Below are 27,227 nucleotides of genomic sequence, written 5' to 3'. Positions count from 1 at the left end.
CATATAAGGCACCGGAGTTTGACTATCCTAATTCCACACTAGTGTGCAAACAGCTCAAGGGGAACTCTGTTGAAATCTTGAATCAGACTGCCTGCTACCGTAACCACACAGCTGCTTAATAAGGTATCTTTATTTTCCCTGTTAATGCAGAAACAAGTAAGCAGCATACTTAGTAATAGCAGTGATTGGAAACTGGCATTTCCATTATGCAGGAATCCCTGTTCTGTGTGGCAACTGAGAACTCTTGAATGAACTAGTGATGGGAACAGTAAGGAAACAGACTCAGTGAACAGGACACATTGGCTTTTTAAAGCAATGATTTAACTACCTGGTTCAAAAAAATGTCCTTTCCCAAAGCCTCATGCTGCTGATATGCTTGCTCCTCATTTTATTTATCAGCTGCACTTCTATTTTAAGTATTGGAAGTGATTTCTCTTCAATGGTAGGAAAGTATTTATCATTTCACCTGCAGCCAAGTAGGACCTGGAAAAGAATGCTATAGCTGATGGGAGGGTCAGTTGGAGCCAGTTCTAAACTGGTTGTTCTGCCTCAGTGCTCAGCAGAGCTTGCTGTGTCCTTTCAGAAATGGAGATTTTGCTTCTGTGCATATGTCTGATCTGCATAGTTCACTGCATTCTAGAGCAGCATTCAGTGATCATTCAGATAGAACAGACAAGAAAGAGCTCTGCCCAAAGTGGTCCATTTATACAGACCAACAGAATTGTGTCTTTTGGTAACAGACTTATTGAATGTTCATGTTAAACACCCCACAACCATGGCAATATTTGCTCACTGTGTTAGTGGTTTGGATCACCACAAGAACATTTGTTTAGATGTTTTTGTTATTGGTTCTAGTATCAAAATGTGTAGCCATGGAAATTAATGATTACCAGACACCAGGGTCCCATAGGTCTCCCCTTCTGTGAGTAAAGCTTTGGAATGATTAGGAGGGGTCTCTTCTGCCTGCTGTCCTGGCAATGGAAGTGGCTTATGGGCACACTACACTGGAGATTTGGTGGCCTGGGAGGTCATATTAGAAAGCTGTTCCTCACTCAACTTGCTCAAGGGGCACATTAGTCAGGGACCTGATTCTTGGTTACTGCTCTTGAAAGGAGATCCAGAAGCTGAAGTTTCCCTGTTGTGCACAACCATTGCGACCCAGCTCTTGTACAATGGGCTATGCAGCCAACCAGCCCCCACCTTGTTTGTGCTCTGCTCTCACCTGCCCATCCCACTCCTTACAAGTGAGCCGGAGAAAGAGGGACCTGCCTGCTGGACTTTGCTCTTCACAGCCCCTTCCCCTTGGTCTCCTCCCGAGAAAGCAGATTTACAGGACTCTCCCTTCTAAACAGCTCCCTTCTTTCTGCATTGGCTAACTGAGTCTTGGCTAATTTGTACAGCTAGGGGATGTGGGGGGAGGGAGGCCCTATTTAAAGGGAAGGACTTATTTGCTTCTAGTCTAGTTCTAGCAGAGTCGACTTGTTGATAGGTGGACTATAATGCAGTGACTGTTTAGTCACACCAGTTCCGATTCTTCACTGCCGTGTGTGATATGGCAGCGTTTAAACCCCCAGTGTGCTCACTGGGAGGATAATTACACAAGAGGCAGAGCAGTGAAGAATCAGGCCCTCAGCCTTTTCCAGGGTGGAGTTTTGGGTCAGTTTTTGACATGGTAACTTCAGTTTCTGCTGTTTATGTTTTTAAATTGCTCAGGAACCTAGAAATCCATGAGGCACATGATATACATGGTGCAGCAGATATGGCAAATGCCTACAATACCCTTGGAAGACCTTGTTGTGTTCAGTTTGTATTATTGTGAGCCAGGACATATGTAACCTCTGTAGAGGGAGATGTGACAGATGTAGGACCAGGACATCCAAAAGACTATAAATTAAAGCAAATTCCTCAACTCCAGTTATGCAAAACCCCTGCCTTTTGAAACTATGCCCTGCTGACTGAGTCACTGGCTGCTGATTACTTGTTGCAGAAGGCCCAGATCAAAGGCCCAAGCTAATTCTGGATCAAAGGTGGATACACACTTGTAACCACAGGGAAAACCCAGCTGTGGGACTTGAAGACCAAAACTCTGCAGAGCCTAAGGTTGGAGCTGGGGTGACGTCTGGTAAGCTTGTTAGTGTGTGGAGGTTCTTTATGGTTTTCATAGGTTTTCTCTATAATGTTTTCACCTTAAGAATAAATGTGCTTTCCTAGAAGGAGTTTGTGGTAACTTATAACTGTTAGTAATACACTGGCCATAGCCCTTGGAGAGAAAGCAGAGCGCAGATGCTGGCCTTTTTGGGCAGTCTGGCTTGCTGGGGATATCACAGCGTAAGCAGGGAAATATGCAGCCTTAAAATCCCTGGTCAGGCAGGAGTAATATGTGGGTCTTCATCCAAGAAAGGTAATGCGTGGGAGCCAGACGCCTAAAGTGGGTGCCCTTGGTGGATCACTGAGGGGGAATACAGTCCAGTTGCCCTGAAACCGTGACACATGGAGCAATGTTAGAGGACCATCCCTTCTTGTGGTTTACCTCTTTGAACTTCTCCAAATGCTGGATGAAACTTGGAGCTTCCCAAGGCAGAGGTGGATTAAGGCCATAAACAGACTGGCTGATTTGAGCCTCATGCTTTGAGAGGACCTCCAGATTTTGGAAAATAGCTCTCTTCCCTTACCCACCAGGGTGGTCCATGCAGTCTGAATCCAAACCTGTTCTGAGCTATATTCTGCACTTTAGGGAATGGCCAGACCATTTAGTTACTGGGCTCATTCCCATCTGATTTTATGATAGTTTCTTACACTTAACCCCACCCCACCCCAAGAGCTCAGAGTAACTGTAGAAGACTCTCACCAGTTGGTGCACTCCCTTGTGGCAGGGCATGATGTTGCAGGACCTTCTCATCAGTCACCTCCACTGGACAGCCAGTCAGGCTTGCTGGTGGTCAAGTTATTCTGGTGATCTGGGCCTCTGGCCAGCTCACATTCAGGCTCACCCCTTCCAGGGTAAACCAGGAATCCAACAAAATGATAGTCCCCTGCCCTCACACTGGACCTTCAGCGTGACTCAAGAGTCAGTAGTCTTCACCCCTTGTATCAAGGGTTTCTGCACCACCTTCCTCAGTAGGCCCTAGGGCAGTGGGTGTCAACCTATATACCATTCTGGGCTGCATATGCGGCCTACAATATGTTATGTGGGGTGCATCCAATACTACCTGTATGGCCCTGATGTCACATGAACTGCAGCTGTGTGCTGATTGGGCCACAAGCAGCCCAAGGCCACAGGTTGAGAACCACTCCCTTAGGGGAACCAACACTCTCCTTCTATTCTAGAGTCCAGTCCAGGGACCCTCTAGCAAGCACACTAAGATGGTCTACTCAGACACCTTGTTTTTATCCCTGGATCGCTTCCTCCCTGGCCCGATTTCAGAGCTCTTGCTGGACTCAGCAGGTCTCTCAGTTGGCCTCTTGTCTAGGCCTATTGCAAAGAGCTTCCTAACACCTTACTACCACCTCTTTTGCTCTATGCGAATTTTTCTACTCCATCCAGAGGCAGGGTTACTACTGCCGAGGCATAATAAGAACAGCCATTGGCCATCACCCAAACACCAACAAAAGCCAGCCACTGGCCACCTAACAAAAAGGATCCAGCTACAGCTAAAGTGTTTGAGGGAAACATTTTACACACACACACAGATTTTAAAGTGTATTTTGATGTTATTTTATCACTTTTTTTTTTACTTTACCTGGATTACAGGGATGTGAAACAGAGAACATTCTAACGCACCCCAACTGAAAAAAAAAAAAACTAACAGCACATTAACGCTATCGGCTAACAAGGAAGCTAGCTGAAAACCAGCCACATAGCAACCCTATTCATAGGTCAACTTCCTGATGCTGCAGGCATCTATACCAAAGTAGAGATCCCCAGTGCATACTCACTTCCCCTTGCTTTCCTTCCTGTTTATAACTCCATCTGCCTCTATCATAGTGACCCAGCTCCTCTGCAGCTGGGCCTAATGCTAAATTGGGCATGGCCCACCCTCCAGGGACCACCAGGAGGGCTAATTGGGCTCTTAGGCTCCTGTTAACCCTTTGTTTGCCAGTGTGGGGTCTATACACACCATCCCAGGAACCTTCACTTTGGATTTCCAGGCTAACAGTTGTTTTTTGAGAAATCTGCAATACTCTCTCAGGGGTGTTTAAAATCATGGATATTCACAATCTTCAGGCCACATTCAGCGTTTTGCCAACTATTTCCTGTGGTACTCTGTAACTCAAAGCAGCACCCTGGAACCCCCATATTCATCACTGTCATATAATTAGGATGTGTTTTGTACAAAGTATGCCTTGTGAGGTATCATTTTTAAAGTCTTGATCTGTGGAACATGAATATCCTCCTGTTGGATGGTATGTGCTGTCATTGTATGGAAAGTGATGACGTTTTGCTATGTGTGTGTGCCTGAAATATGTTGTGAGGTTGGGAATACCTTTCAGGTACAACAATGGAGCAGCCAGATGCACTGAAGGCCAGTGAAGAGAATCCACTCCCCCAACATCTCGGAGAGAGCGTATATACAATGGAGGCTGTTTGACCCACATTATCGCAAAAGATCTTTCCAGCAAGCTGGAAGAAACTATAAAGAGAAGTGACATCATGACTTGGCCTCACCCCTCCCACAACTCAACACCTGGAAACATGTCTAGAGGACAAAGTCTTTGAACCAGGGGAGGGTGGTCCTGGGCTGGAAGGCAGTTCCAGCCTATGCACTGAACATCTGTGACCAGTTTGTACCATCTGTCAGGGTGAGACACTAGTTGACTCAAATTCTGTTTAGTTTATAGAACTCAGACTGCAAATTTATTTTTGTTTCTTAGGTAACCAACTTTGATCTCTATGCTTGCTAATTATAATCACTTAAAATCTATCTTTCTGTACTTAATAAATCTGTTTTATATTTTACCTAAAACAGTGTGTTTTGGTTGAAGTGTTTGGGAAATCTCAGCTCAGTTTACAAAGGCCAGTGTGCGTCCTCTCCACATCGAGAGAGACAAACTGGGCAATGAACGTACACTGGTCAGGCTTCTGACCAGGGCAAGACAGTACAGTTCTGGGGTGCAAGACTGGGGAGCTGGGGGTAACTGGCTGGATCCTCTCTATTGTTGGTTCATGAGTGTCTGGGGAAAACATTCAGGCAACTCAGTTGAGTGTGTCCCTGCCAGTGGAGGTCGGTGTAAGTGCTGCACCTGCCAGAGGTTTGTAGCTTGCCAAAAGCATCACAGGGTGAGACAGATACTTGAGGTTGGTGGGACAGAGGGCTCAGTGGTCTCACAATCCAGGTTGCACCCTAGGGGCCCCATCACATTTCCTCAGGTGTTTCGAGACTGTTTTATGTAGTATTGAGATAGATGTGTCGGTTCCAGGACATTAGAAAGACAAGGTGGGCGAGGTAATATTTTTTTATTGGACCAACATCTGTTGGTGAGAGAAACAAGCTTTTGCGCGTACACAGAGCGCTTCTTCAGGTCTGGGAAAGGTACTCAGAATGTCACAACTAAATACAAGATTGAACAGATAGTTTATAGCATAAGTAATTAGCACATATTCTGAGGGACTATTCAAGGTGAAGCGGCCCATGTGTTAAATTGTTATCTGTGGCTATGGGGAAGCTAAGGTGCAGATGGCACAGCCGCTCCAACATGGGCCTTAGGAAGGATGCAGTGTGGGAGTGTGACCATCCTAACCTAAAGGACACCTGGCAAAGCAGCTACAATCGAGGCCTTATGATCCCATGCCAGAGCACAGAAGTTCTGCCAGACTCCACATATGTATGCAGAACATGTGGGCATCCTGAAGTGTCACAACTAAATACAAGATTGAACAGATAGTTTATAGCATAAGTAATTAGCACATATTCTGAGGGACTATTCAAGGTGAAGCGGCCCATGTGTTAAATTGTTATCTGTGGCTATGGGGAAGCTAAGGTGCAGATGGCACAGCCGCTCCAACATGGGCCTTAGGAAGGATGCAGTGTGGGAGTGTGACCATCCTAACCTAAAGGACACCTGGCAAAGCAGCTACAATCGAGGCCTTATGATCCCATGCCAGAGCACAGAAGTTCTGCCAGACTCCACATATGTATGCAGAACGTGTGGGCATCCTGAAGTGTTTATTGCCCCACTTTACTCAGGGACAGATTCTGCCCCCTTTACTCATGCACATTAGCACCTTCTATCTTACTTTGTGAGTAGTCTCTATGAAATCAATGGGACAACTTATTAAGTATCACACTCCACAGAAGCATATTGGAATCTGACCCTAAATCAGTAGCCTGCTAAGGTCTCCTCCTGGAGAAAGCCAGCAAAGCAACACAAATGTGACATTTCTAGGCCAAGCTGTTCTTGTGCAATTGGGTGGGTGGGTGGGGGGAAGGAGTGTTAGGGACCTCTTAAAGCATCTAGCACACTTGTGTGCATGATCAAAATAATACCTCTCCGTCAGAACTATCCTCCAGTAGAATTTCCCATCTCTTGGAAACTGTCTAACTTGCCTCAAGCTGTGGGAAAACTCCCTTAGTAGAGAAGTGTGTGTGTGTGTGTGTGTGTGTGGAGAGACAGCCTGGCTAGTGTGTGTGTGTCCCCAAATGGACATTATAGTGGAAAAGGAGAGTCACCCTTGACTAAGGAGTTCGTGCTATGTCACCATAGCATTGTACCTGCCACAGCTTCTCTTGTTTCCAACGGAGGGAGTCCTAGCCTTTTCCCTCCCATGCTCCACTGTGCTTTAAATCCTTCACGCAGAAAATTCCTTATGCTCTTGGCTCTTATTCCTTCAGGACATCTCTCTTCTCATCAGTTCTGACTGTTGAGTAGCCTGAATTCAGTTGTTCCAGTCCCTCTCTTTTCAGTTATCTTCTCAGCTTCAGAGGATAAATATTAATAGCTTCCATCTATACTGTGCTTCTTTTGCATAGAATCCCGAAGAGTCTTATGGTTCATATGTACACGGGGACAACTTGAGCCCCCCATGAAACGTAGCCAACTCTGGGATGGAATGTGGCAGCTGTTTAGCAACATACAGCAACAATACACAATGGTTTAAGACAAGAAGCAACAATGATCATTACATTTATTTGAAACCCCAGTGGGGAGTCCACGTTGGCAGAATGTAATTACTTGTTTTGGATGTTAGCCAGAATACTTGGAATAACACTCCTACTTTTGCAACAAGTACCATAGGATTTTGAAATACCTAATCTTTCTATAGTGGCATATTTACAATGGACACATTATACAACTAACACTTATTAAGATAGGTTAATACTAGTACATGTTAGGATTCCAAATACAACCCCATTAATATTATGGATAATTATCCAGGTCACAGGCTATAGAGCGGTGGTGGGGGGAGACCATTAGAATATTCTTTCTGCCTACACCCATTATCTTTAACTGCTGCTCAGTACAGAGGTGTCACAGATACACCGTACGTATTTCTAAGATAGATTTTTAAAAGATGTATTGCCCCTTTCATTAACGTTTGTTAGTCTAAACTGAAAGACTTGGAGCACACACTGGCTGCTTCTTTGCCTTTTATATGTTCCTTTATTTTATCTGTAGCTTGCTCACTAATGTAACTTCTCATTTTGAGGCTTAGCACACTGGCAGGGACGACAGACTGGCGGTATGGAATAGTTTGAGGGTCAGATCTGGGAAATTCTCTCCCTTATACAAAGTAGCTTGAAAACTTACTCTTCTAAGGGAGGAATAAGTATGCAAACCAATGGAGGCTTTGAGTGGTCTGAGCAGGAAGTATTTCTTCAGCCCTATTAGCTAGAGAGGTCAGTAAATACCTCCCCCATGTGTTTAGACACCCTGTCTGTGAGCAAGCGAAAACCCTGGGCTCTCAGAGTAGGAGATTAGCTGAAGATAAGACTCTGGGGAAGTATGAGACAAATTACATTTCGCAAAGTGAAGGCATTGTTTCTATGTTTGCTTATATATTGATTTTGGTCTTAGATGGCTGGATGTGAGTACTCAAATAAAACAGCTCATATCTTTTCTGCATGTTTGTTTGGGATTCCAGGCTTACTCAAACAAGTCACGGGCTGCTACATGAGCCTCTAACTCATGCTGGTACCCTTTCCCAAGGGGCATGGCAGGCTAGAAGACAACAGAACAGACACCTCTCATGTTATGTTTGGAGTGCTAGTTCAGAACTGACATGAGTAAACCTGCCACTGACACTACTTCGTGCTCTACTCAGGCACTTCCTTGGAAGTCTATTAGAATACAGGCCAAGCCTGACTCAACTCAGTTCAGGAGATCACATGACCACAGCGGACAGCTGCAGGCAAACATCACAAATCTTTTCCTTCTTGCTATGTAAGTTCAGGAAAGCTTGAATCGTCTTCAGTTTACAGGAATAGAGGTGACAGATGTTCAGTAGATGGCTGAGGGGTTAAAAAGCCCTTTCATGTCTCTCCGTGGTATTTGGACCCAGCCTGGCCTGCAGCTGGGTGCAATATAGATGTGATCTCACTGTGTATGTTTGGCAGAGGCATACTGCTACAGAGAGTTTGATGCTAAGAGCAAGAAGTGCATCCAAAACCCTTAGAGTCGCCTTCAACACTGCCTAATACTCTCTGGACTCTGCTTTAGCTTGGATCATTTCTTGTCTTACTATCTGTACAGGGGAGCGGGAACAATCCCCTTTCTTGATTTATATTGTCATCCTAATGGGGTTCAGAGACTGCAGTTCACTTACCTCTTCCCTACAGCAGTATTTGCCTTAGATTGCATGTTTAGGGCTCTCTCTTTCTCTGATCCTTGTAACCCCTTTTCCTGCCCTTGTGATTGTATACTGGAGACCAGGTCTACAACTCTTATTCAAAGTCCAGTTACAGGGCTATTCACCATTACAGACCTCATTTACATGAGATTGCTCACAGAGAAGGGTATCAGTTTTCTTCACACCAGAATTCCACAGCATATTCAACATTTAATTTGCTTGAGAGAAGCTAGCAGTCTCCTGCTGGGTAGCTGCACCGTTTGTTTGCTCTCCTCCTGTGTGGGACTTTACTCTTTCAGTGATACTGAAATTCATCACATTGCATGCAGGTGTCTGTGGGTTTCTCCAGATCATGCTGTAGAATTTGGTTCTGTCCTCCTATGTCTGCTACTTAGCTGGGTTTTTGTTTTTGTTTGTTTTTTTGGGGTGGGGGGGAGGGGAAGAGCAGGAGAGAAGATATTACTTGGAATTTGATCACTGCTCACTCTGTATCTTCTTATAACTCACTAATGAATATATTAACTTCTGATTTCTATTGTAGCCAACGTGGTACTATTCATACATCTTCCCCTACCTTTGGAGTCTTTTCATTACTTAGATTTCTAACCCAGGCTGTAGTAATTTTCAAGAGGATAAGCTTTTCTCCATCTTCTTATTTTGGGGTGGGGGTTCTCTATGAACACCTTAGCGCAATCCACATACCGCACTACGGCCACTTCATTCCTTGTATTCACTCGATCAGTAATTAGGTCAAAAGATAAGTTTGTTTAGCATGTCCTGTTAAATGTGTTGGTAATTCTTGAACTTTTCTCTGAAATAGTCACATGTGGAACATTTTCCATTGGAACTGATCTCAGACTAATTAGCCAACAGCATAGATGGGGGTGGGAAGTAGGTTAGGAAGGCCTGTTTATACAGATATCAATATACAGGGCAGGGAATTGAGGATGGGATTGGAATCTTTCACCGACTCCAATTCAGTCCACGTCAGCAGACACAGATCATTCTCACTGGATAGCTGTTCCACAGGCTATGGGGAACGAAGTGAGGATCTCAGTTCTGATTCTAGGATGACAGATATCCCAGACATCTATGAGAACTCTCAGACACCAAGGACTCAATGGGCTGTGATTTCCTCTAAGTCAGGGGAGAAGTGCACTGTAGGGAAAGCTTGCTTTTCTGCAAATAAGGAGAGGACTTCCATCTCCAGGTCTCATCAAGCCAACAACAGACAGAACATCAGAGAGGCTCATACTGCTCTCCTGTCTTAAAAGGGATCCCCTCACTCAGCCCAACATATGCCATTTCCTCATCAGGTTTGAATGGATTTGACAAGGGGCACCGCTCCAGCATGCCCAGATATACCCAGCACCCCAACCTTCCCAGAAGTCCAAGAAGGGCAGAGAATTGAACTTTTCTATGATAATTTGGAAGGAAAAATTAGCAGCCAAGACCCACCCAGCAAGTATGAATCAAAGTTGGGTCATGCAGAGCCAAAAGCATCTGTATTTGGCACATATAGGGAGCAAACCACCCACACGTGTTCAGGGCATTTCTTTGTACTTTTCAGATCAAATGCAGCTTTCTATGCTAGTTTGGTCTGGCCCACATATTTCTGATAAACTCTAATCTTGTCCTGCAGCACTCCCTACTCCTCCTCCACCCCCATGTTATTTCAAGTCCTGGACTCCGCTTATCCTTCAAAACATTACTAAGTAACACATTACTAAGTAACAACATCCTCTTGCCAGCTCTGACTGCCCCACCCCACAGTCCATCCCGCTGTTTATCAGCAGCAGTCTGTTTTGTCTAAACTTGCATTTGTAAGATCTTCAGTGCACAACTGCTAAGATAAAGTCTGCACAGTCCCTCGCACACTCTGGGTACTACATAAAAACAACAAACTTTTAGGCTACCTCTTTTTAGGCTAGCATTTTGCATCAGCACTTTACAAAGCAGGCAGGTATCAATGCCCTGTTTTACAGATGGGGAATTAGAGGAACAGAGTGGTGAAGTGACATGACCATGCTGGGAACAGAACTCAGGTCTCCTGAGGGCTAGTCCATTGCTCTATCCACTAGGCCAGTCTCTCTCATATCGACGATAAGAATACTCCTAGGAAGCTGACAGGCTCACATCTCCCTTTGCTAAGAGACCAGCATCAAGATTCCGTTTTCTAATTCATTGTGCTACAATTTGCCCTCTGCAACTACAGTTCTTTGATTCCTGGAGTCTGCCAGAGGCAGACAGAAGGGCGTGTGGGGAAGTGAGGGAGCTTTAGGAGAGCACTCTCTGGACAAGACCTTCTCTCTGAGGATCTGAAGTTACATTTTAACTTGAAGTCCCAAGCTGTGTGACTGGATGGGGCAGGAGATTATGAGTGGGATAAAGAGCCTTTCCCTTTCACGTTATCAGTTCTAGACAAGCTCCGACCAGTAATTACCGACCAGTAATTACCTCCAACACGGTAATTACTCTAGAGGTCGTAATTCCTGTTGGGCAAGTCTCTGCATTACAGCTAAAACTATTCAAGCCCTGACCTCACTAAAAGAAGAAAGTCCAAGAACTGCAGAAGCCAAGGAGACTAAAATCCCTGCCCTCTTGCTTAAAAAGGGCCCTTCCCAAAGAGGTCCAATACACACATGCAGGGAGAAGCTGGCATGCTACTGACTGTCTCACCTGTTCTGAAGGTTTCAATCTCTAGGGCTGTCAGCCCAACACCTTCCTTTCACCAGCACTAAAATTTCCTCTGAAGAAAACACAGCAAGCCACGCAGGTGACAGTAGCTATATATTATTTATTCTGCAAAATGGAGGTATCTTCTATGGAGTTAAACACTGGTATCACAGCCTAGTGTTTCTGCACTGCAATATATGACTGCGTATATACACACACGATGTACAGCCACTGTACAGACATCTTCCTTGCCCTCGCCATAACAGAGCCCTCCCTGCTGACGCTGTCCATAATACTGGTGGTGAGGGATAAGTTCGTGACCCCTTCCCATATTCATGGGGTTTCCCAGAGAAGAAGGTGAAATGCAAAAGCCACATACATGTTGATAAGAGAGTTGCATCAGCACCCAAGCCCGGGGTTCATCACAGCCTGGATCCAGGTTACAATTCATGACAGAACCTGGCCACCACCTGGAGTTATTTCATTCTCACCTCAGTCTTCATTCGCTCCTCTAGGCGAGCTCCTGGTGGTTGCAAGGCACACCTCTCCTCCCTACATCAGGACACTGTTAATATTCCCTGTTCACCGTGGTCCATGTTCCAAAGCCGGTAGAACTCTGCAAAGTCCACATAGGGCTCAACACGTCCATCCTCATCTGGCTGGAGTGAGTGGGAGGGGCGGGAGCGGAAGAGGCCGCCATCTGAGCTCGAGCTGCTGCTCTGGGTATGGGTGTTTGTGGACTGGAGAGTCACTGTTGGGCTCTGACTGCAGAAAAGTGGCAGGAGAGAACACAGACATGTACATTTTAATCAGTCCATGCCTAGTGCATCTCAAATGCCAATGCCTCTTAACTGTATCAAATTATCCCTCCCCATGGCTAACAGAAACATGTAGCTGCGGTCCCTCACTCCTCCAGGAACGTTATGGAGACATGTTCAGATCCACTCTGATATTCACAGGTGATAAGAGAGCTGCCTCATCACGACAGGCCTGACGCACGGAGCATTTGAGGGGTGGAGGACAGAGTAAGAAAAAACTGAGGGTGAAAATCACACTTCCTTCCTTGCCCCTACAGCAGAGTCTGTCAGCAAGAAGCACTTTTCACCATGTGAACTGCAACGTGGATACGGCAGCTCCACTGTTCCTGGAGCAACTGGAAGGTGGGAACCAAAAAGTTACTGGCACAGCAGGAGGTGTACGCCCCTCTCTTTGGCAAAGGTGGCGCTGAAATCAAAGCCAACCACGATCTTGCATGGTGGAGAAACGTCCCTCCCCAAAAATATGATGTAAATTCAACCCTTCTTTCTTTTCTCCTGCGTGCAATCCACCAGCCAGCCAGGCGACCTGCACAGCCACAGCCTCTCCATGGGCCAGCCGGCTGACCTGAGGCCCTTGGTCTAAGTCCAATGGAGTGGGTGAGCCCAGACTCCCCTACCACTGCCCAGGCACTGACTACTAGACCACCCAGTCCACCAAGGATTCTATTTATTCCACCACCCAAACCACACTGAGTGAGAAGCAGGGAGGGACAATTGGTACTGAAATAGCACATGTCATTTACTTAGTGAGCGTGGGTGTGGCTTCATCCAGGGTGGAGCTGCTGTGGGCACCATTGACCATCTGGCCTTGGGAAGGCATGACAAGGGACAGCGTTACGCTGGTCTTGCTTGTGCTCTGGGCACTGGAGTACGGCACAGAGACAGGATAGATGCGGCCTCCTGAAAAGTGGGGGGAAAAGGAACATAACAGCTGTCATGAGATGTGGGAGAGTGCATGGAAACCCCAGTGTCTGTAGTTCCCCACAACTGCCAGAGGGGCCTGGCCTACTGAGATCCTGTATGTCCCCAGTTGCTCTCTCCAGTGCCCTCCAGCCTCTGAATCACACTGTGTAAGGACACCTTGGACACCTGGTATTGAAGTGATAATTCCCTTAAGGATGTGGGGGAACAAAATCTCCATCAAAGGCTTCTTCCCCTGGCATCAGGTCAGTGTTGGCAGGACAGAGGGGTACTAATCTCCACTCCACCCACCCTCTTTTTCCTGTTCTCTCCCTCCCATACCTTGTGTCGGGGTCAGCATGGGCTGGCTCATCTCGCCCAGCGGGTACCCAAAGTTCCTCACCAGCAGCGTCATATCCTCATGCCAGGGGCAGAACTTGGATCGTTCCCCACCACTGGCAAAGGTGTCACAATGGATCCGCTTAACCCGGTCCACCACAGCCTGAGCCACGGCATCTAACGACGTTTGCTTAGCAAACTCGGTGGCGATCATGGCTGCGATCTCCTGACCGTGGAGAGAGAAAAGGACTTTAGGAGAGTATTCTGGGGGAACCCTGACCCAGCCATCCAGCGTGAAAGGTTCTTATGGTAACTGCCCAGTCAGATAGTTGGAGAGGCCTGAATGTCCCACCCTGAACTGACCTTTGTGGTCTGGAACCATCCCACTGCTCCATTTCAAGACAGGGAAAACAGCCTGGAAAAACCACTCTGCCAGAACAGCTCACTCACCCCACTGCAGACTGGGATGATGCATCCAACCATGGTGGTGCTAACAGGACATCTGTGCAAGGCAGCTTGCATGAGTGGAGCTGGCACGGATGGGATGATTTAACACCTTTGGGAATGCCTCCAGCCAGGAAGTTCTCACCTGATTGGCCTGCCCGGGCCCGTGAGCCGCCTCCAGAGCTTTGTAGAGCCCTTCTGACATGAGTACCAGGAAGCCAGTCACCCCATCCAATGGCTGCCCTCCATGGATTTCAGGCTCAGCTATGATGGGCTTAGATTTAGCAGCACTGAACGGAGAAAGCTGATTTAGTATTTAATAGAGTGACGCAGGCAGGTGGAAGGGGGAACCTGCCTTCAGAAGAAAGCAGGACTGGGGAGAGAGCAAGACCACAAAGTTGAACTTTTTCTAACCTGAGCAGTTCAATATCAGTGTAGCCATATTTGACCTTGTAATCTCCAATGCGCCGGGTGCTCTCTTGCCCACAGATAGTTCCAACTTGCTTTATTTTCCCTGCATCCAAACCTGACAGATAAAGAAAAAAGTTCATTGATTCTTTGATATACCTCCTGAATTTCCTGCACTTGTATCCTGAGGAAGGAGAAAGGAAACACCCATAGTTAAAGACACCACAAAGGGTAAACTAAGGGACATGAAGAGACATCAAGAAACCTTCAGGAACTCAACAGGGAAGGGAGGAAGAGCAGCTCATCCTGTCCCAGTTTTTAAAGGAGACAGCTTTTCCCCATCAGTTGCTCCAGGAACTTTAGAGAAGAGCAAGAGAGCACACACACACACTGAATTGGACACTTGGCCCTGGGACAAAAAGCCCACGACCAGTTCCAAAGCCACCGCTAGCTGCAGTGCTGGGTGTACAGGAATTCCAGAAGCACAGTCAAACTTTACAGCAAGGTTGCCTGTAGACCCTGCAAAAGGGGAGAGAAGGGTGTCTTATGTGAAATAAGATGCAAGGGACTCTGTCCAGCTCCCTCTCCATCTGCGACTGCCATCCCAGCCCCCAGCCTTCAACCCCACTACACCATCTTTGTAATCCAGGGGTTGAGTGGATGAGTTGAACAAGCAAATTCAATGCCTCTCACAGATTAGGTGCCTACATTAACATTAGCTGCTCCGGAGAAAAGGGTAAAAAACCCACCAATCTGAGCCACAAGCAGGCACTTATATGGCAAAAAACTTAGAAGGAATAGGAATACAAACACTTTTGCTTCAGGGCATAAACCAATCACTAACTAGCTGCAGTGAGAAAGGAACTTCTCATCTGGACAGGTTAGTTGTCCATTCTGGGGGTTCTAGCACCTTCCATTGAATCATCGGGTCGTGACTACTATTAGAGACAGAATGCTGTTTCTAGAGTCTGATCTGCGCTGGCAAGTCCCATGTTCCTAATTATGACTGGACAATAGGCACAAAAGAATTTTGGAAAAAATTAGTTCTAAAAGGTGACTGTCGCCACCCCATGGTGAACACAGGAGTCCAGGTCAGACTCCCATCTGATTCCAATCACATTCACAACGTGGATGGTCCAACATCTACTCCCAATAGGAAGACACAGCCCTGAAATCTCCTGCAGGCTGAGACTGACTCAGTCATTTAGTGTGGCTGACTTGCTGGCTCCTGGCATGGATGATTCTTGAGATTGTCAGACCAATACAAAGAGGCTCCTGGTTTGCCAACCAGTCAGTGTGTATGATCCAGCCTTTACATATGCCTGTCAGTCTCCAGTGTTGCATAAAGGCTGCTTGGAGTTAGATATCAATTGCCAGTAAAACCAGAAGGCACAACTAAAATGCAGCTTAACCAAGTAAGGGAGAGCATCAGGAACAATGTTAAACTTCTGATACAGTTCACTGACACTAGAGGTGGATGTAACTGCAGACAGAATCAAGTAGGATACACTGGCTGGCTAACGGATTGGGTGTGCAGGCAGCAGAGTGCGCAGCATGGGGCCCTGGGGAAAAGGAGCCTTATTTGACTGTTTAGTCCATAAGCCTCAGACTACCACTGGTTTTTGTGGGTGCTTGGTTGCATATATCACAACCCAGAATGCCCCTCCAGCTCATAGCTACTTCCCAGGAGCTTCTGGGGAACAAGATGTAAGGTGCTGGACTGACAGCCCTTGAGACAAAATCCTCTCTATCCCCACAACAGATACAGCACAGGGGGTAGTAGCAGTGCAAGCTCCAACTCCATATTATTCCTCATTAATGTATGTCAACCTAGCCCTGGAGGGACCTAGTCTGGGTGAGAAGGAAGTTCAGTCACCATGGCTCATTCATTCCTTGGCCTCTCTGCTTGACTGCCAGCAGAAGTCCAAAATAGTGCCAGAGGAGAGGGGGGTTTTGTGAGGCAGACACCAGTACGGATGGAACTGGACCCTAGCCCTGACTGCTCTTTCATCACCTGCATCAGCATGCAGAGGGCTGCCTATCTCTGGATCCACTGAACACAGCTCCCCTCTTCCTGGGACTCATCACAGTCCTAAACTGTTCAGGCAGGGCAGAAAAGGTGGGGGAGTTGCATTGTATGTAAGAGAGCAGTATGACTGTTCAGAGCTCTGGTATTTAACTGCAGAAAAACCTGAGAGTCTCTGGATTAAGTTTAGAAATGTGAGCAACAAGGGTGATGTCGTGGTGGGAGTCTGCTATAGACCACTGGACCGGTGGATGAGGTGGACGAGGCTTTCTTCCGGCAACTAACGGAAGTTACTAGATCGCAGACCCTGGTTCTCATGGGAGACTTCAATCACCCTGATATCTGCTGGGAGAGCAATACAGCAGTGCACAGACAATCCAGGACATTTTTGGAAAATGTAGGGGACAATTTCCTGGTGCAAGTGCTAGAGGAACCAACTAGGGGCAGAGCTCATAGATTCATAGATATTTAGGTCAGAAGGGACCATTATGATCATCTAGTCTGACCTCCTGCACAATGCAGGCCACAGAATTTCACCCACCACTCCTAAAAAAGACCTCACACCTATATCTGTGCTATTGAAGTCGTCAAATTGTAGTTTGAAGACCTCAAGGAGCAGAGAATCCTCCAGCAAGTGACCCGTGCCCCATGCTACAGAGGAAGGCGAAAAACCTCCAGGGCCTTCCAATCTGCCCTGGAGGAAAATTCCTTCCCGACCCCAAATATGGCGATCAGCTAAACCCTGAGCATATGGGCAAGATTCATCAGCCAGATACTACAGAAAATTCTTTCCCGGGTAACTTGGATCTTACCCCATCTAAAAACCCATCACAGGCCATTGGGCCTATTTACCATGAATATTTAATTACCAAAACCATGTTATCCCATCATACCATCTCCTCCATAAACTTATCGAGTTTAATCTTAAAGCAAGATAGATCTTTTGCCCCCACTACTTCCCTCGGAAGGCTATTCCAAAACTTCACTCCTCTGATGGTTAGAAACCTTCGTCTAATTTCTAATCTAAATTTCCTAGTGGCCAGTTTATATCCATTTGTTCTTGTGTCCACATTGGTATTGAGTTTAAATAATTCCTCTCCCTCTCTGGTATTTATCCCTCTGATATATTTATAGAGAGCAATCATATCTCCCCTCAACCTTCTTTTAGTTAGGCTAAACAAGCCAAGCTCCCTGAGTCTCCTTTCATAAGACAAGTTTTCCATTCCTCGGATCATCCTAGTAGCCCTTCTCTGTACCTGTTCCAGTTTGAATTCATCCTTCTTAAACATGGGAGACCAGAACTGCACACAGTATTCCAGGTGAGGTCTCACCAGTGCCTTATATAACGGTACTAAAACCTCCTTATCCCTACTGGAAATACCTCTCCTGATGCATCCCAAGACGACATTAGCTTTTTTCACAGCCATATCACATTGGCAGCTCATAGTCAACCTATGATCAACCAATACTCCAAGGTCCTTTTCCTCCTCCGTTACTTCTAGTTGATGCGTCCCTAGCTTATAACTAAAATTCTTGTTATTAATCCCTAAATGCATGACCTTACACTTCTCACTATTAAATTTCATCCTATTCCTATTACTCCAGTTTACAAGGTCATCCAGATCCTCCTGTAGGGTATCCCTGTCCTTCTCTAAATTAGCAATACCTCCCAGCTTTGTATCATCTGCAAACTTTATTAGCACACTCCCACTTTTTGTGCCCAGGTCAGTAATAAAAAGATTAAATAAGATTGGTCCCAAAACTGATCCTTGAGGAACTCCACTGGTAACCTCCCTCCAACTTGACAGTTCACCTTTCAGTAGGACCCGTTGTAGTCTCCCCTTTAACCAATTCCCTATCCACCTTTCAATTTTCCTATTGATGCCCATCTTATCCAATTTAACTAATAATTCCCCATGTGGCACAGTATCAAACGCCTTACTAAAATCTAAATAAATTAGATCCACTGCGTTTCCTTTATCTAAAAAATCTGTTACTCTCTCAAAGAAGGAAATCAGGTTGGTTTGGCACGATCTACCTTTTGTAAAACCATGTTGTATTTTGTCCCATTTACCATTGACTTCAATGTCCTTAACTACCTTCTCCTTCAAAATTTTTTCCAAGACCTTGCATACTACAGATGTCAAACTAACAGGCCTATAATTACTTGGATCACTTTTTTTCCCTTTCTTAAAAATAGGAACTATGTTAGCAATTCTCCAATCATATGGTACAACCCCTGAATTTACAGATTCATTAAAAATTCTTGCTAATGGGCTTGCAATTTCTTGTGCCAATTCTTTTAATATTCTTGGATGAAGATTATCTGGGCCCCCCGATTTAGCCCCATTAAGCTGTTTGAGTTTCGCTTCTACCTCAGATATGGTGATGTCTACCTCCATATCCTCATTCCCATTTATCATGCTACCATTATCCCTAAGATCCTCTTTAGTCTTATTAAAGACTGAGGCAAAGTATTTGTTTAGATATTGGGCCATGCCTAGATTATCCTTGACCTCCACTCCATCCTCAGTTTTTAGCGGTCCCACTTCTTCTTTCTTTGTTTTCTTCCTATTTATATGACTATAGAACCTTTTACTATTGGTTTTAATTCCCTTTGCAAGGTCCAACTCTACTTGACTTTTAGCCTGTCTCACTTTATCCCTACATATTCTGACCTCAATAAGGTAGCTTTCCTTACTGATCCCTCCCTTCTTCCACTCCCTATATGCTTTCTGCTTTTTCTTAATTACCTCTCTAAGATGCTTGCTCATCCAGCTTGGTCTACAACTCCTGCCTATGAATTTTTTCCCCTTTCTTGGGATGCAGGCTTCCGATAGCTTCTGCAGCTTTAATTTAAAATAATCCCAGGCCTCCTCTACCTTTAAACCCATAAATTCTTCAGTCCAATCCAAGCTCTTCTTGACCTGCTGCTCACGAACCGGGAAGCAAAAGTGGATGGGAACCTGGGAGGCAGTGACCATGAGATGGTCAAGTTCAGGATCCTGACACAAGGAAGAAAGGAGAGCAGCAGAATACGGACCCTGGACTTCAGAAAAGCAGACTTTGACTCCCTCAGGGAACTGATGGGCAGGATCCCCTGGGAGAATAACATGAGGGGGAAAGGAGTCCAGGAGAGATGGCTGTATTTTAAAGAATCCTTATTGAGGTTACAGGAACAAACCATCCCGATGTGTAGAAAGAATAGTAAATATGACAGGCTACCAGCTTGGCTTAACAGTGAAATCCTTGCTGATCTTAAACACAAAAAAGAAGCTTATAAGAAGTGGAAGATTGGACAAATGACCAGGGAGGAGTATAAAAATATTGCTCAGGCATGCAGGAGTGAAATCAGGAAGGCCAAATCACACTTGGAGTTGCAGCTAGCAAGAGATGTTAAGAGTAACAAGAAGGGTTTCTTCAGGTATATTAGCAACAAGAAGAAAGCCAAGGAAAGTGTGGGCCCCTTACTGAATGAGGGAGGCAACCTAGTGACAGAGGATGTGGAAAAAGCTAATGTACTCAATGCTTTATTTGCCTCTGTCTTCATGAACAAGGTCAGCTCCCAGACTACTGCACTGGGCCGCACAGCATGGGGAGGAGGTGACCAGCCCTCTGTGGAGAAAAGTGGTTTGGGACTATTTAGAAAAGCTGGACGAGCACAAGTCCATGAGGCTGGATGCGCTGCATCCGAGAGCGCTAAAGGAGTTGGCAGATGTGATTGCAGAGCCATTGGCCATTATCTTTGAAAACTCATGGCGAACGGGGGAGGTCCCGGACTACTGGAAAAAGGCTAATGTAGTGCCCATCTTTAAAAAAGGGAAGGAGGAGGATCCGGGGAACTACAGGCCAGTCAGCCTCACCTCAGTCCCTGGAAAAATCATGGAGCAGGTCCTCAAGGAATCAATTCTGAAGCACTTAGAGGAGAGGAAAGTGATCAGGAACAGTCAGCATGGATTCACCAAAGGCAAGTCATGCCTGACTAATCTAATTTCCTTCTACGATGAGATAACTGGCTCTGTGGATGAGGGGAAAGCAGTGGATGTGTTATTCCTTGACTTTAGCAAAGCTTTTGACATGGTCTCCCACAGTATTCTTGCCAGCAAGTTAAAGAAGTATGGGCTGGATGAATGGACTATAAGGTGGATAGAAAGCTGGATAGATTGTCAAGCTCAACAGGTAGTGAGCAATGGCTCCATGTCTAGTTGGCAGCTGGTTTCAAGTGGAGTGTCCCAAGGGTCGGTCCTGGGGCTGGTTTTGTTCAATATCTTCATTAATGACCTGGAGGATGGCGTGGATTGCACCCTCAGCAAGTTTGAAGATGACACTAAACTGGGAGGAGAGGTAGATACGCTGGAGGGTAGGGATAGGATACAGAGGGACCTAGACAAATTAGAGGATTGGGTCAAAAGAAATCTGATGAGGACAAGTGCAGAGTCCTGCAGTTAGGATGGAAGAATCCCATGTACCGCTACAGACTCGGGACCGAATGGCTAGGCAGCAGTTCTGCAGAAAAGGACCTAGGGGTTACAGTGGATGATAAGTTGGATATGAGTCAACAGTGTGTCCTTGTTGCCAAGAAGGCCAATGGCATTTTGGGATGTATAAGTAGGGGCACTGCCAGCAAATCGAGGGACGTGATCTATTTGACATTGGTGAGGCCACATCTGGAGTACTGTGTCCAGTTTTGGGCCCCACACTACAAGAAGGATGTGAAAAAATTGGAAAGCATCCAGCGGAGGGCAACAAAAATGATTAGGGGACTGGAACACATGACTTATGAGGAGAGACTGAGGGAACTGGGATTGTTTAGTCTGCGGAAGAGAAGAATGAGAGGGGAATTTAATAGCTGCTTTCAACTGCCTGAAAGGGGGTTCCAAAGAGGATGGCTCTAGACTGTTCTCAGTGGTAGCAGATGACAGAACGAGGAGTAATGGTCTCAAGTTGCAGTGGGGGAGGTTTAGGCTGGATATTAGGAAAGCTTTTTCACTAGGAGGGTGGTGAAGCACTGGAATGCGTTACTAGGGAGGTGGTGGAATCTCCTTCCTTTGAAGTTTTTAAGGTCAGGCTTCACAAAGCCCTGGCTGGGATGATTTAGCTGGAGATTGGTCCTGCTTTGAGCAGGTGGTTGGACTAGATGACCTCCTGAGGTCCCTTCCAACCCTGATATTCTATGATCACTTACCCAGCTGGGAGAAGCGGAAGAGCTCATCCTCATTCTCCGTGGTGTGGTCCACGTTCAGCTGTGTCACCTGCAACCCATCCACCGTAGACTTGCACAGCAGTGCGCGGTTTGTACCTGTGGTGGGAGCAGCATGTGAGGACCTGGTGACTATAAAGAGGGGGTGGAGAGGTGGAAGAGAGGGAGAAAATCCAAAGAGATGGTAGGAGAAAAGGGGAACAAGGAAGGAAAAGAGGGAAGGGAATGAAGAGCACACAAACCTTCACTGCAATCTCCTACAAATAGCCCCTCAATAGCATACAAAACAATCTGGACCAACCCCTAATCCAGTCCTCAACCAGTGCCTGCAAACACAGACAGTTCCTTTCTTCCCTAGGGAACCACACTACTGTACTCAGCCCCTTTCCCACGTGTCTTTGGTCACAAACATTAGAACAGCCAACCTTTGGAGAGGCACAGACCTAGCAACCAGCTTCTGGACCATTTTGATTTCACTGCCATCCCCAATTAACTCAAGTGCATTTCTCACAATGTAAGAAGCAATCCAATTGTTTCCCAAACTCAGGTTCTCCTCACTCTGCCAGAGCTGCAGCCACCCTCAGAAATATCAAGATCAAGCGGGTGAAGAAGAGGAACACACCTACATTGGCGATGTAGAGCTTGTTGTTGAGTATGACAGCCACAATAGCCATAGCTCCTCCAGAGATCTCCCGCTCCAAGGCCTTCAATCTCTCCAGAATCTTCTGGTACTGAGAAGGCAGCTGGTGGTGGGGTACCCCCTAGAACACAGGATAAGGGGGGAGCTTAACCCTACACAACCCATGGCATCGAAATCACAACCAGACACTGTAAGCTCTTCAGGGCAGGGACCATCTTTAATCTTGTGCAGAGGTGAGCACATTGTTTAGCACTGAAAAATAATAGTGCCAGATTTGACAGACCTTGCAGACAGAAGTCCTGTTTACTGGCAGAACAGACACTTCATAGACACAGAGGCCATGCCCACTTCCCTGCCTGTATGCCTCAGCCTTGTCTTAGAAGGAACACGCCTATAATGGTGAGTGCGGAGTTTAGTCTCCATGACCCATTCAGTTCTTGGCCTCTCTGCTGAGACTAACAGTAAGGGGTCCAAGTAGTGCCAATGGTGATGGTGGGTTAATGTGATGTGGGAATGCCAGGAATTGGATTGAGATCCCTAAATCATTTCACACAAGCCAACAAATGATCACCAGAGGGTAACAATTTTCAGTTACAGCCTCCCGTGGGCCAGACCGAGGCCAGTGACCTAGAGACAAGAGGCTTCAAATCCCATCGAGCAATTTGGAGGGGGCAGGAATGCATCCCTTCACTAAAGTCAGATTACCTCTGGCAGTTGGGACTGAAGGCTGGCCTTCTCTGCCAAAGCATCATCAATGGACTCCAGAAAACTTCTTTCTGCCACATCAAAAGCCTACGAGGGGACAGGAAATATTAACAGGAGACAAGTTAACAGCAGCTGTTTTGCAAACACAGCAATCTGATGTCTGCTTACCTTCCATCCTAACAAAAACTTACACTACTCAACAACTTTACAAACTGATGTATAGACTTGTATATACACAGGGATCACTATACCCACCAGTGACGTGCAACCACTTTGAAGTGGAGTGGTGAAACTGGGTAACAGCACGTAGGAATATTACGCAACAGTTAAGGGCAGGAAATGAAAAATTAAACTCACAGGGAGACCAGAGAGATCTACTGCTGCTTTAGGAAACGGTTTCACAATCCCATCTCCCCATATCCTAAATGTTTTCCCTTCACTCACTATCATAAACAAAAAAGGTCAATGATGACCAGATACCCAACACAATTAATATTAACAAGCAGACGGCAGGAACACAAGCCAAAATATGGAAAGAAAAAGTTAACGAATGTTTAGATAAATTAAATGTATTCAAGTTGGCAGGGCCTGATTAAATTCATCCTAGGGTACTTAAGGAACTAGCTACGCAATCTCAGAAGCATTAGCAATTATTTTCAAGAACTCACAGAGGAGGGATGAAGTCCCAGAGGACTGGAGAACAGCAAACATAGTACCTATCTTTAAAAAGGGGAATGAAGAGGACCCAGGGAATTATAGACCAGTCATCCTAACTTCAATATCTGGATCGATACTGGAACAAATTATTAAATAATCAATTTGTAAGCACCTCGAGGATAATAGGGTTATAAAGAATAGCGAGCATGGATTTGTCAAGAACAAATCATCCCAGTCCAACCTAATTTCCGTCTTTGACAGAATTACTGGCATAGTGGAAGCAGTAGACGTGAGTGATATATCTTGTTTTTAGTAAGGTTTTTGACACAGCTCCACATGGCATTCTCATAAGAAAACTAAGAAAAATGAAGTCTATAGACGAAATCACTATAAGGTGGGTACCCAACTGGTTGAAAAACTGTACTCAAAGAGTATTTATCAATTGTTTGCTATCAAACTGGGATAATGCATCTAGTGGGGTCCCTCAGGAGTCAGTCCTGGGTCTGGTACTTGTCAATATTTTCATTAATGACTTGGATAATGGAGTGGAGAGTATGCTTGTAAAATTTGTGGACAACACCGAGCTGGGAGGGATTGAAAGCACACTGGAGGACAAGATTAGAATTCAAAAAGACGTTGACAAATTATAGAACTGGTCTGAAATCAACAAGATGAAATTAAATAAAGACAAGAGCAAAGTACTTCACTTAGGACAGAAAAATCAAATGCATAACTACAAAATGGGAAATAACTGGCTAGGGGGTAGCACAGCTGAAAAGGTCCTGGGGTTATACTGGATCACCAACTGAATATGAGCCAACAATGTGATGCAGTTGCAAAAAAGGCTAATAGCATTCTGGAGTGTATTAACAGGAGTATTGTATGTAAGACGTGAGAGGTAACTGTCCTGCTCTACTCGGCATTCCTGAGGCCTCAGCTGGAGTACTGGGTCCAATTCTGGGCACCACATTTTAAGAAAGATGAGGATGAATTGGAGAGAGTCCAGAGAGCAACAAAAATGGTACAAGGTTTAGAAAACTTGACCTATGAGGAATGATTTAAAAAAAACTGGGCTCATTTAGTCTTAAGAAAAGATGACTGAGGCAGGGACCTGATGACAGTCTTCAAATATAATAAGGGCTGTTACAAAAAGGATTGTGATCAATTGTTCTCCATGTCAGCAGAAGGTAGGACAAGAAGTTAATGGGGTTTAATCAGCATCAATGGAGATTTAGATTAGATATTAGGAAAAACTTTCTAACTAAAAGGGTAGTTAAATTCTGGAATCAACTTCCAAAGGAAGTTGTGGAATTCCCACTGTTGGAGGTTTTTAAGGAACAGGATGGACAAACAACTGTCAGGGATGGTCTAGATTTATTTGGTCCTGCCTCAGAGCAAGGGGTTGGATTTGATGAACGTTTGAGGTCCCTTCCATCTCTACAGTCACTTTGTTTCTCCTTATAATCCCCTTCTTAAGCTGACCTGTTCCTATGTCCAAGAAAGACTGAATGCAACTTCCTGCAGAGTTGTCAACACTGCACTAACGGAAATCGGGTGACAGAGGAAGGCTAGGCGAAAGTGAAATGAATAGTGTTGTTCCACATTCTCAAGCCAACTGCACTCCCAGCTCGTGCCAGATGTCCACAATCTTCTCCCCACCCTTTAAGAGCCAGGACATTGCTTATCCTAAGGCAAAAAGGAGAGTGGGGTGTTGATACAGGGGGAGGCATGGGGTCTTCACAGCAGAATTCCATTACCTGCAGCAGGACCCGGCGCACATCAGCATCACTGTGATCTGCATTTAGCTGGCCCAGCAACAGCTCCGCGGAGAGCCTCTGGCCCACGAAGTTGGTGACCCGGTTGCCATCGTAGCCATTGAAGACCCCATAGAGATAGTAGTTGTTCTCACTCCTGCCAGAGAGGGTCAGGGTGGAGGGGTTAAGCGCGGGTGTGAGGTACAACGACAGGGACGGATAGCACCACTGTGAGCCTCTCCTATCAAGCCTTGTACACTCTAATTCTGCCCCATTTCTGACCCCTACTGTAAAAAGCCACACACCACTTCTGTCCTGCCTCTCCATCTGTGAGCTTCTATCTCCACCTGCAGCCCCCTTACCTGAATTTCAGCCAGTTATCCTCCCATGGGTGGCCTTCTGTCCCCTTACCATCTGCACTGTAGGAACGATTTGGAGCTGAGCCCACCCCAGACAGCTGGCAGAGGGGCAAGTCATCTGTCCAGCTTGGCTGCTGCTCCTGGGGAACAAAAACAGGAAAGATCCCATGTAGAATCCCAACTGGTTCAGAACTAGGGACACTGGGTTCTGCACAGGATGGAGCACCATCCTCCTACTTCATCACAGTCCTGAACGCAGCTACCCAGCCAGTGACCTCTTATTCCTTGCTGCCCCAGCGAAATTACTTAACACCACTCTCCCACTCTGAAGCTGAGAAGCCTGCAGCACTAGCTGCACCTCCAGCCCTCACTAACAAGGAAACAGGACTGGAATGCACATCAGAATCTCGCACTCAAAAGAGCAGAGCATTAACTGCCCCAGATGAAGCCTGGTGTAATCTTTCATGCTTCTAGGGCAGGAGTACAGGTGAACTTGGGGAACAGACTGATCAGGTTTTGTGCTGCACACATCCAACCGCAGCCAGCAAAGGAACATGAAACAATCTACTGTTGTGAAGGTAAACAGTGAGGAACTCTTGGGGGCATAATTACTCCACCCTGCCCACCTACAACTTTTCTCCCAGAAAACATTTCCTCCAGAAAGCTGCACAGTCACTTCCCAAAACCATCCCTTCAAAACACAGCGCACACCTCCCCACCCAAATCAGCTTTCCCATATACATGCCTCCTATAGACATCTGCTTCCCTGAACAGAAAGACACTGCTTCTAGGTGAGCACACACCACACATCCCTGAGCATGCAGGTAACCCCCCCCCCCCCACGCACACACACTCATATGCTGGCAGGGGTCTCACACCCCTCCCTAGAACCCTCACAGTCATCCAGCGGGGAGTATAATCCCCTTCACTCACCCCCTCCCTGTGCCCCTCAGACACCCAACAGCCACCCCCCTCCTCCCCTATGTTCTCTCCACACCCCCACCCCCAGGCGGGGAGACAGGGTAGCCCCACCCCCTTGCCTGTGCCCCCATAGACACCCTCCCCACCTATGCCTCCCATACACACCCCCTTGCCTGTGCCCCCATAGACACCCCACCCCCCACCTATGCCCCCCATAGACACCCCCCCACCTGTGCCCCCATAGACACCCCACCCCCTGCTTGTGCTCCCCATACACACCCCCTTGCCTGTGCCCCCATAGACACCCCACTCCCCGCCTATGCCCCCATACACACCCCACCCCCCCACCTGTGCCCCCCATAGACACTCCTACCCCACAGCCCCGCGTGTGCCCCCAGCAGGGGAGTCACCTCCTCCCCACACAGCGCCGGGCCATTGCGGGGGGGGGAGCTCTCACTCACACTCTGCAGCAGGCTCCTCCTTTGCGCCGCCATCTTGCAGCAGCCACAGACACACGCCGGTCCCAGCCCCGCAGAGGGCGGAGGCGCCGAGAGCGGCGCCCTGGCCGGGCCAGGCCGGGCCGGCGGGTTTGGGG

General features: G+C 46.5%; 1 protein-coding gene across 2 annotated transcripts; it reads right to left on the bottom strand.

The window, feature by feature from the left end:
* Positions 1-4,940: 4,940 nt before the first annotated feature.
* TAB1 (TGF-beta activated kinase 1 (MAP3K7) binding protein 1) lies at positions 4,941-27,227 on the bottom strand. 2 transcript variants are annotated; one of them, XM_073326779.1, is made up of 11 exons: positions 27,094-27,227; positions 25,715-25,851; positions 25,356-25,509; positions 22,942-23,028; positions 22,219-22,357; positions 21,582-21,728; positions 14,377-14,488; positions 14,108-14,252; positions 13,522-13,744; positions 13,023-13,179; positions 4,941-12,226 (listed from the first exon to the last, which is right to left on the bottom strand). In XM_073326779.1, exons 1-11 carry the CDS (start codon positions 27,124-27,126, stop codon positions 12,019-12,021), a joined length of 1,542 nt encoding a protein of 513 aa, XP_073182880.1. In that variant the 5' UTR covers positions 27,127-27,227; the 3' UTR covers positions 4,941-12,018. The 2 variants fall into 2 exon arrangements, with proteins under 2 accessions (XP_073182880.1, XP_073182873.1); XM_073326772.1 differs by having other exon boundaries at positions 21,582-21,695; positions 27,094-27,225.

Source organism: Lepidochelys kempii, chromosome 1 (assembly GCF_965140265.1).
Source record: "Lepidochelys kempii isolate rLepKem1 chromosome 1, rLepKem1.hap2, whole genome shotgun sequence".
In the NCBI taxonomy this organism is placed as follows: domain Eukaryota; kingdom Metazoa; phylum Chordata; order Testudines; family Cheloniidae; genus Lepidochelys; species Lepidochelys kempii.
Note: the sequence above shows the minus strand (reverse complement) of the source record. Positions and strands in the feature narration are given on the sequence as shown.

What these genes read in the sequence shown, in the direction of transcription:
- TAB1 (XM_073326779.1), bottom strand. Translation starts at nt 27,126, where the DNA reads ATGGCGGCGCAAAGGAGGAGCCTGCTGCAGAGT. An exon ending in GCTCTACATCGCCAATGTAG is followed by an intron (nt 21,729 to 22,218) that starts GTGTGTTCCTCT and finishes CCCTCTTTATAG; the next exon opens with TCACCAGGTCCTCACATGCT. An exon ending in ACTGATATTGAACTGCTCAG is followed by an intron (nt 14,253 to 14,376) that starts GTTAGAAAAAGT and finishes TTCTCCGTTCAG; the next exon opens with TGCTGCTAAATCTAAGCCCA.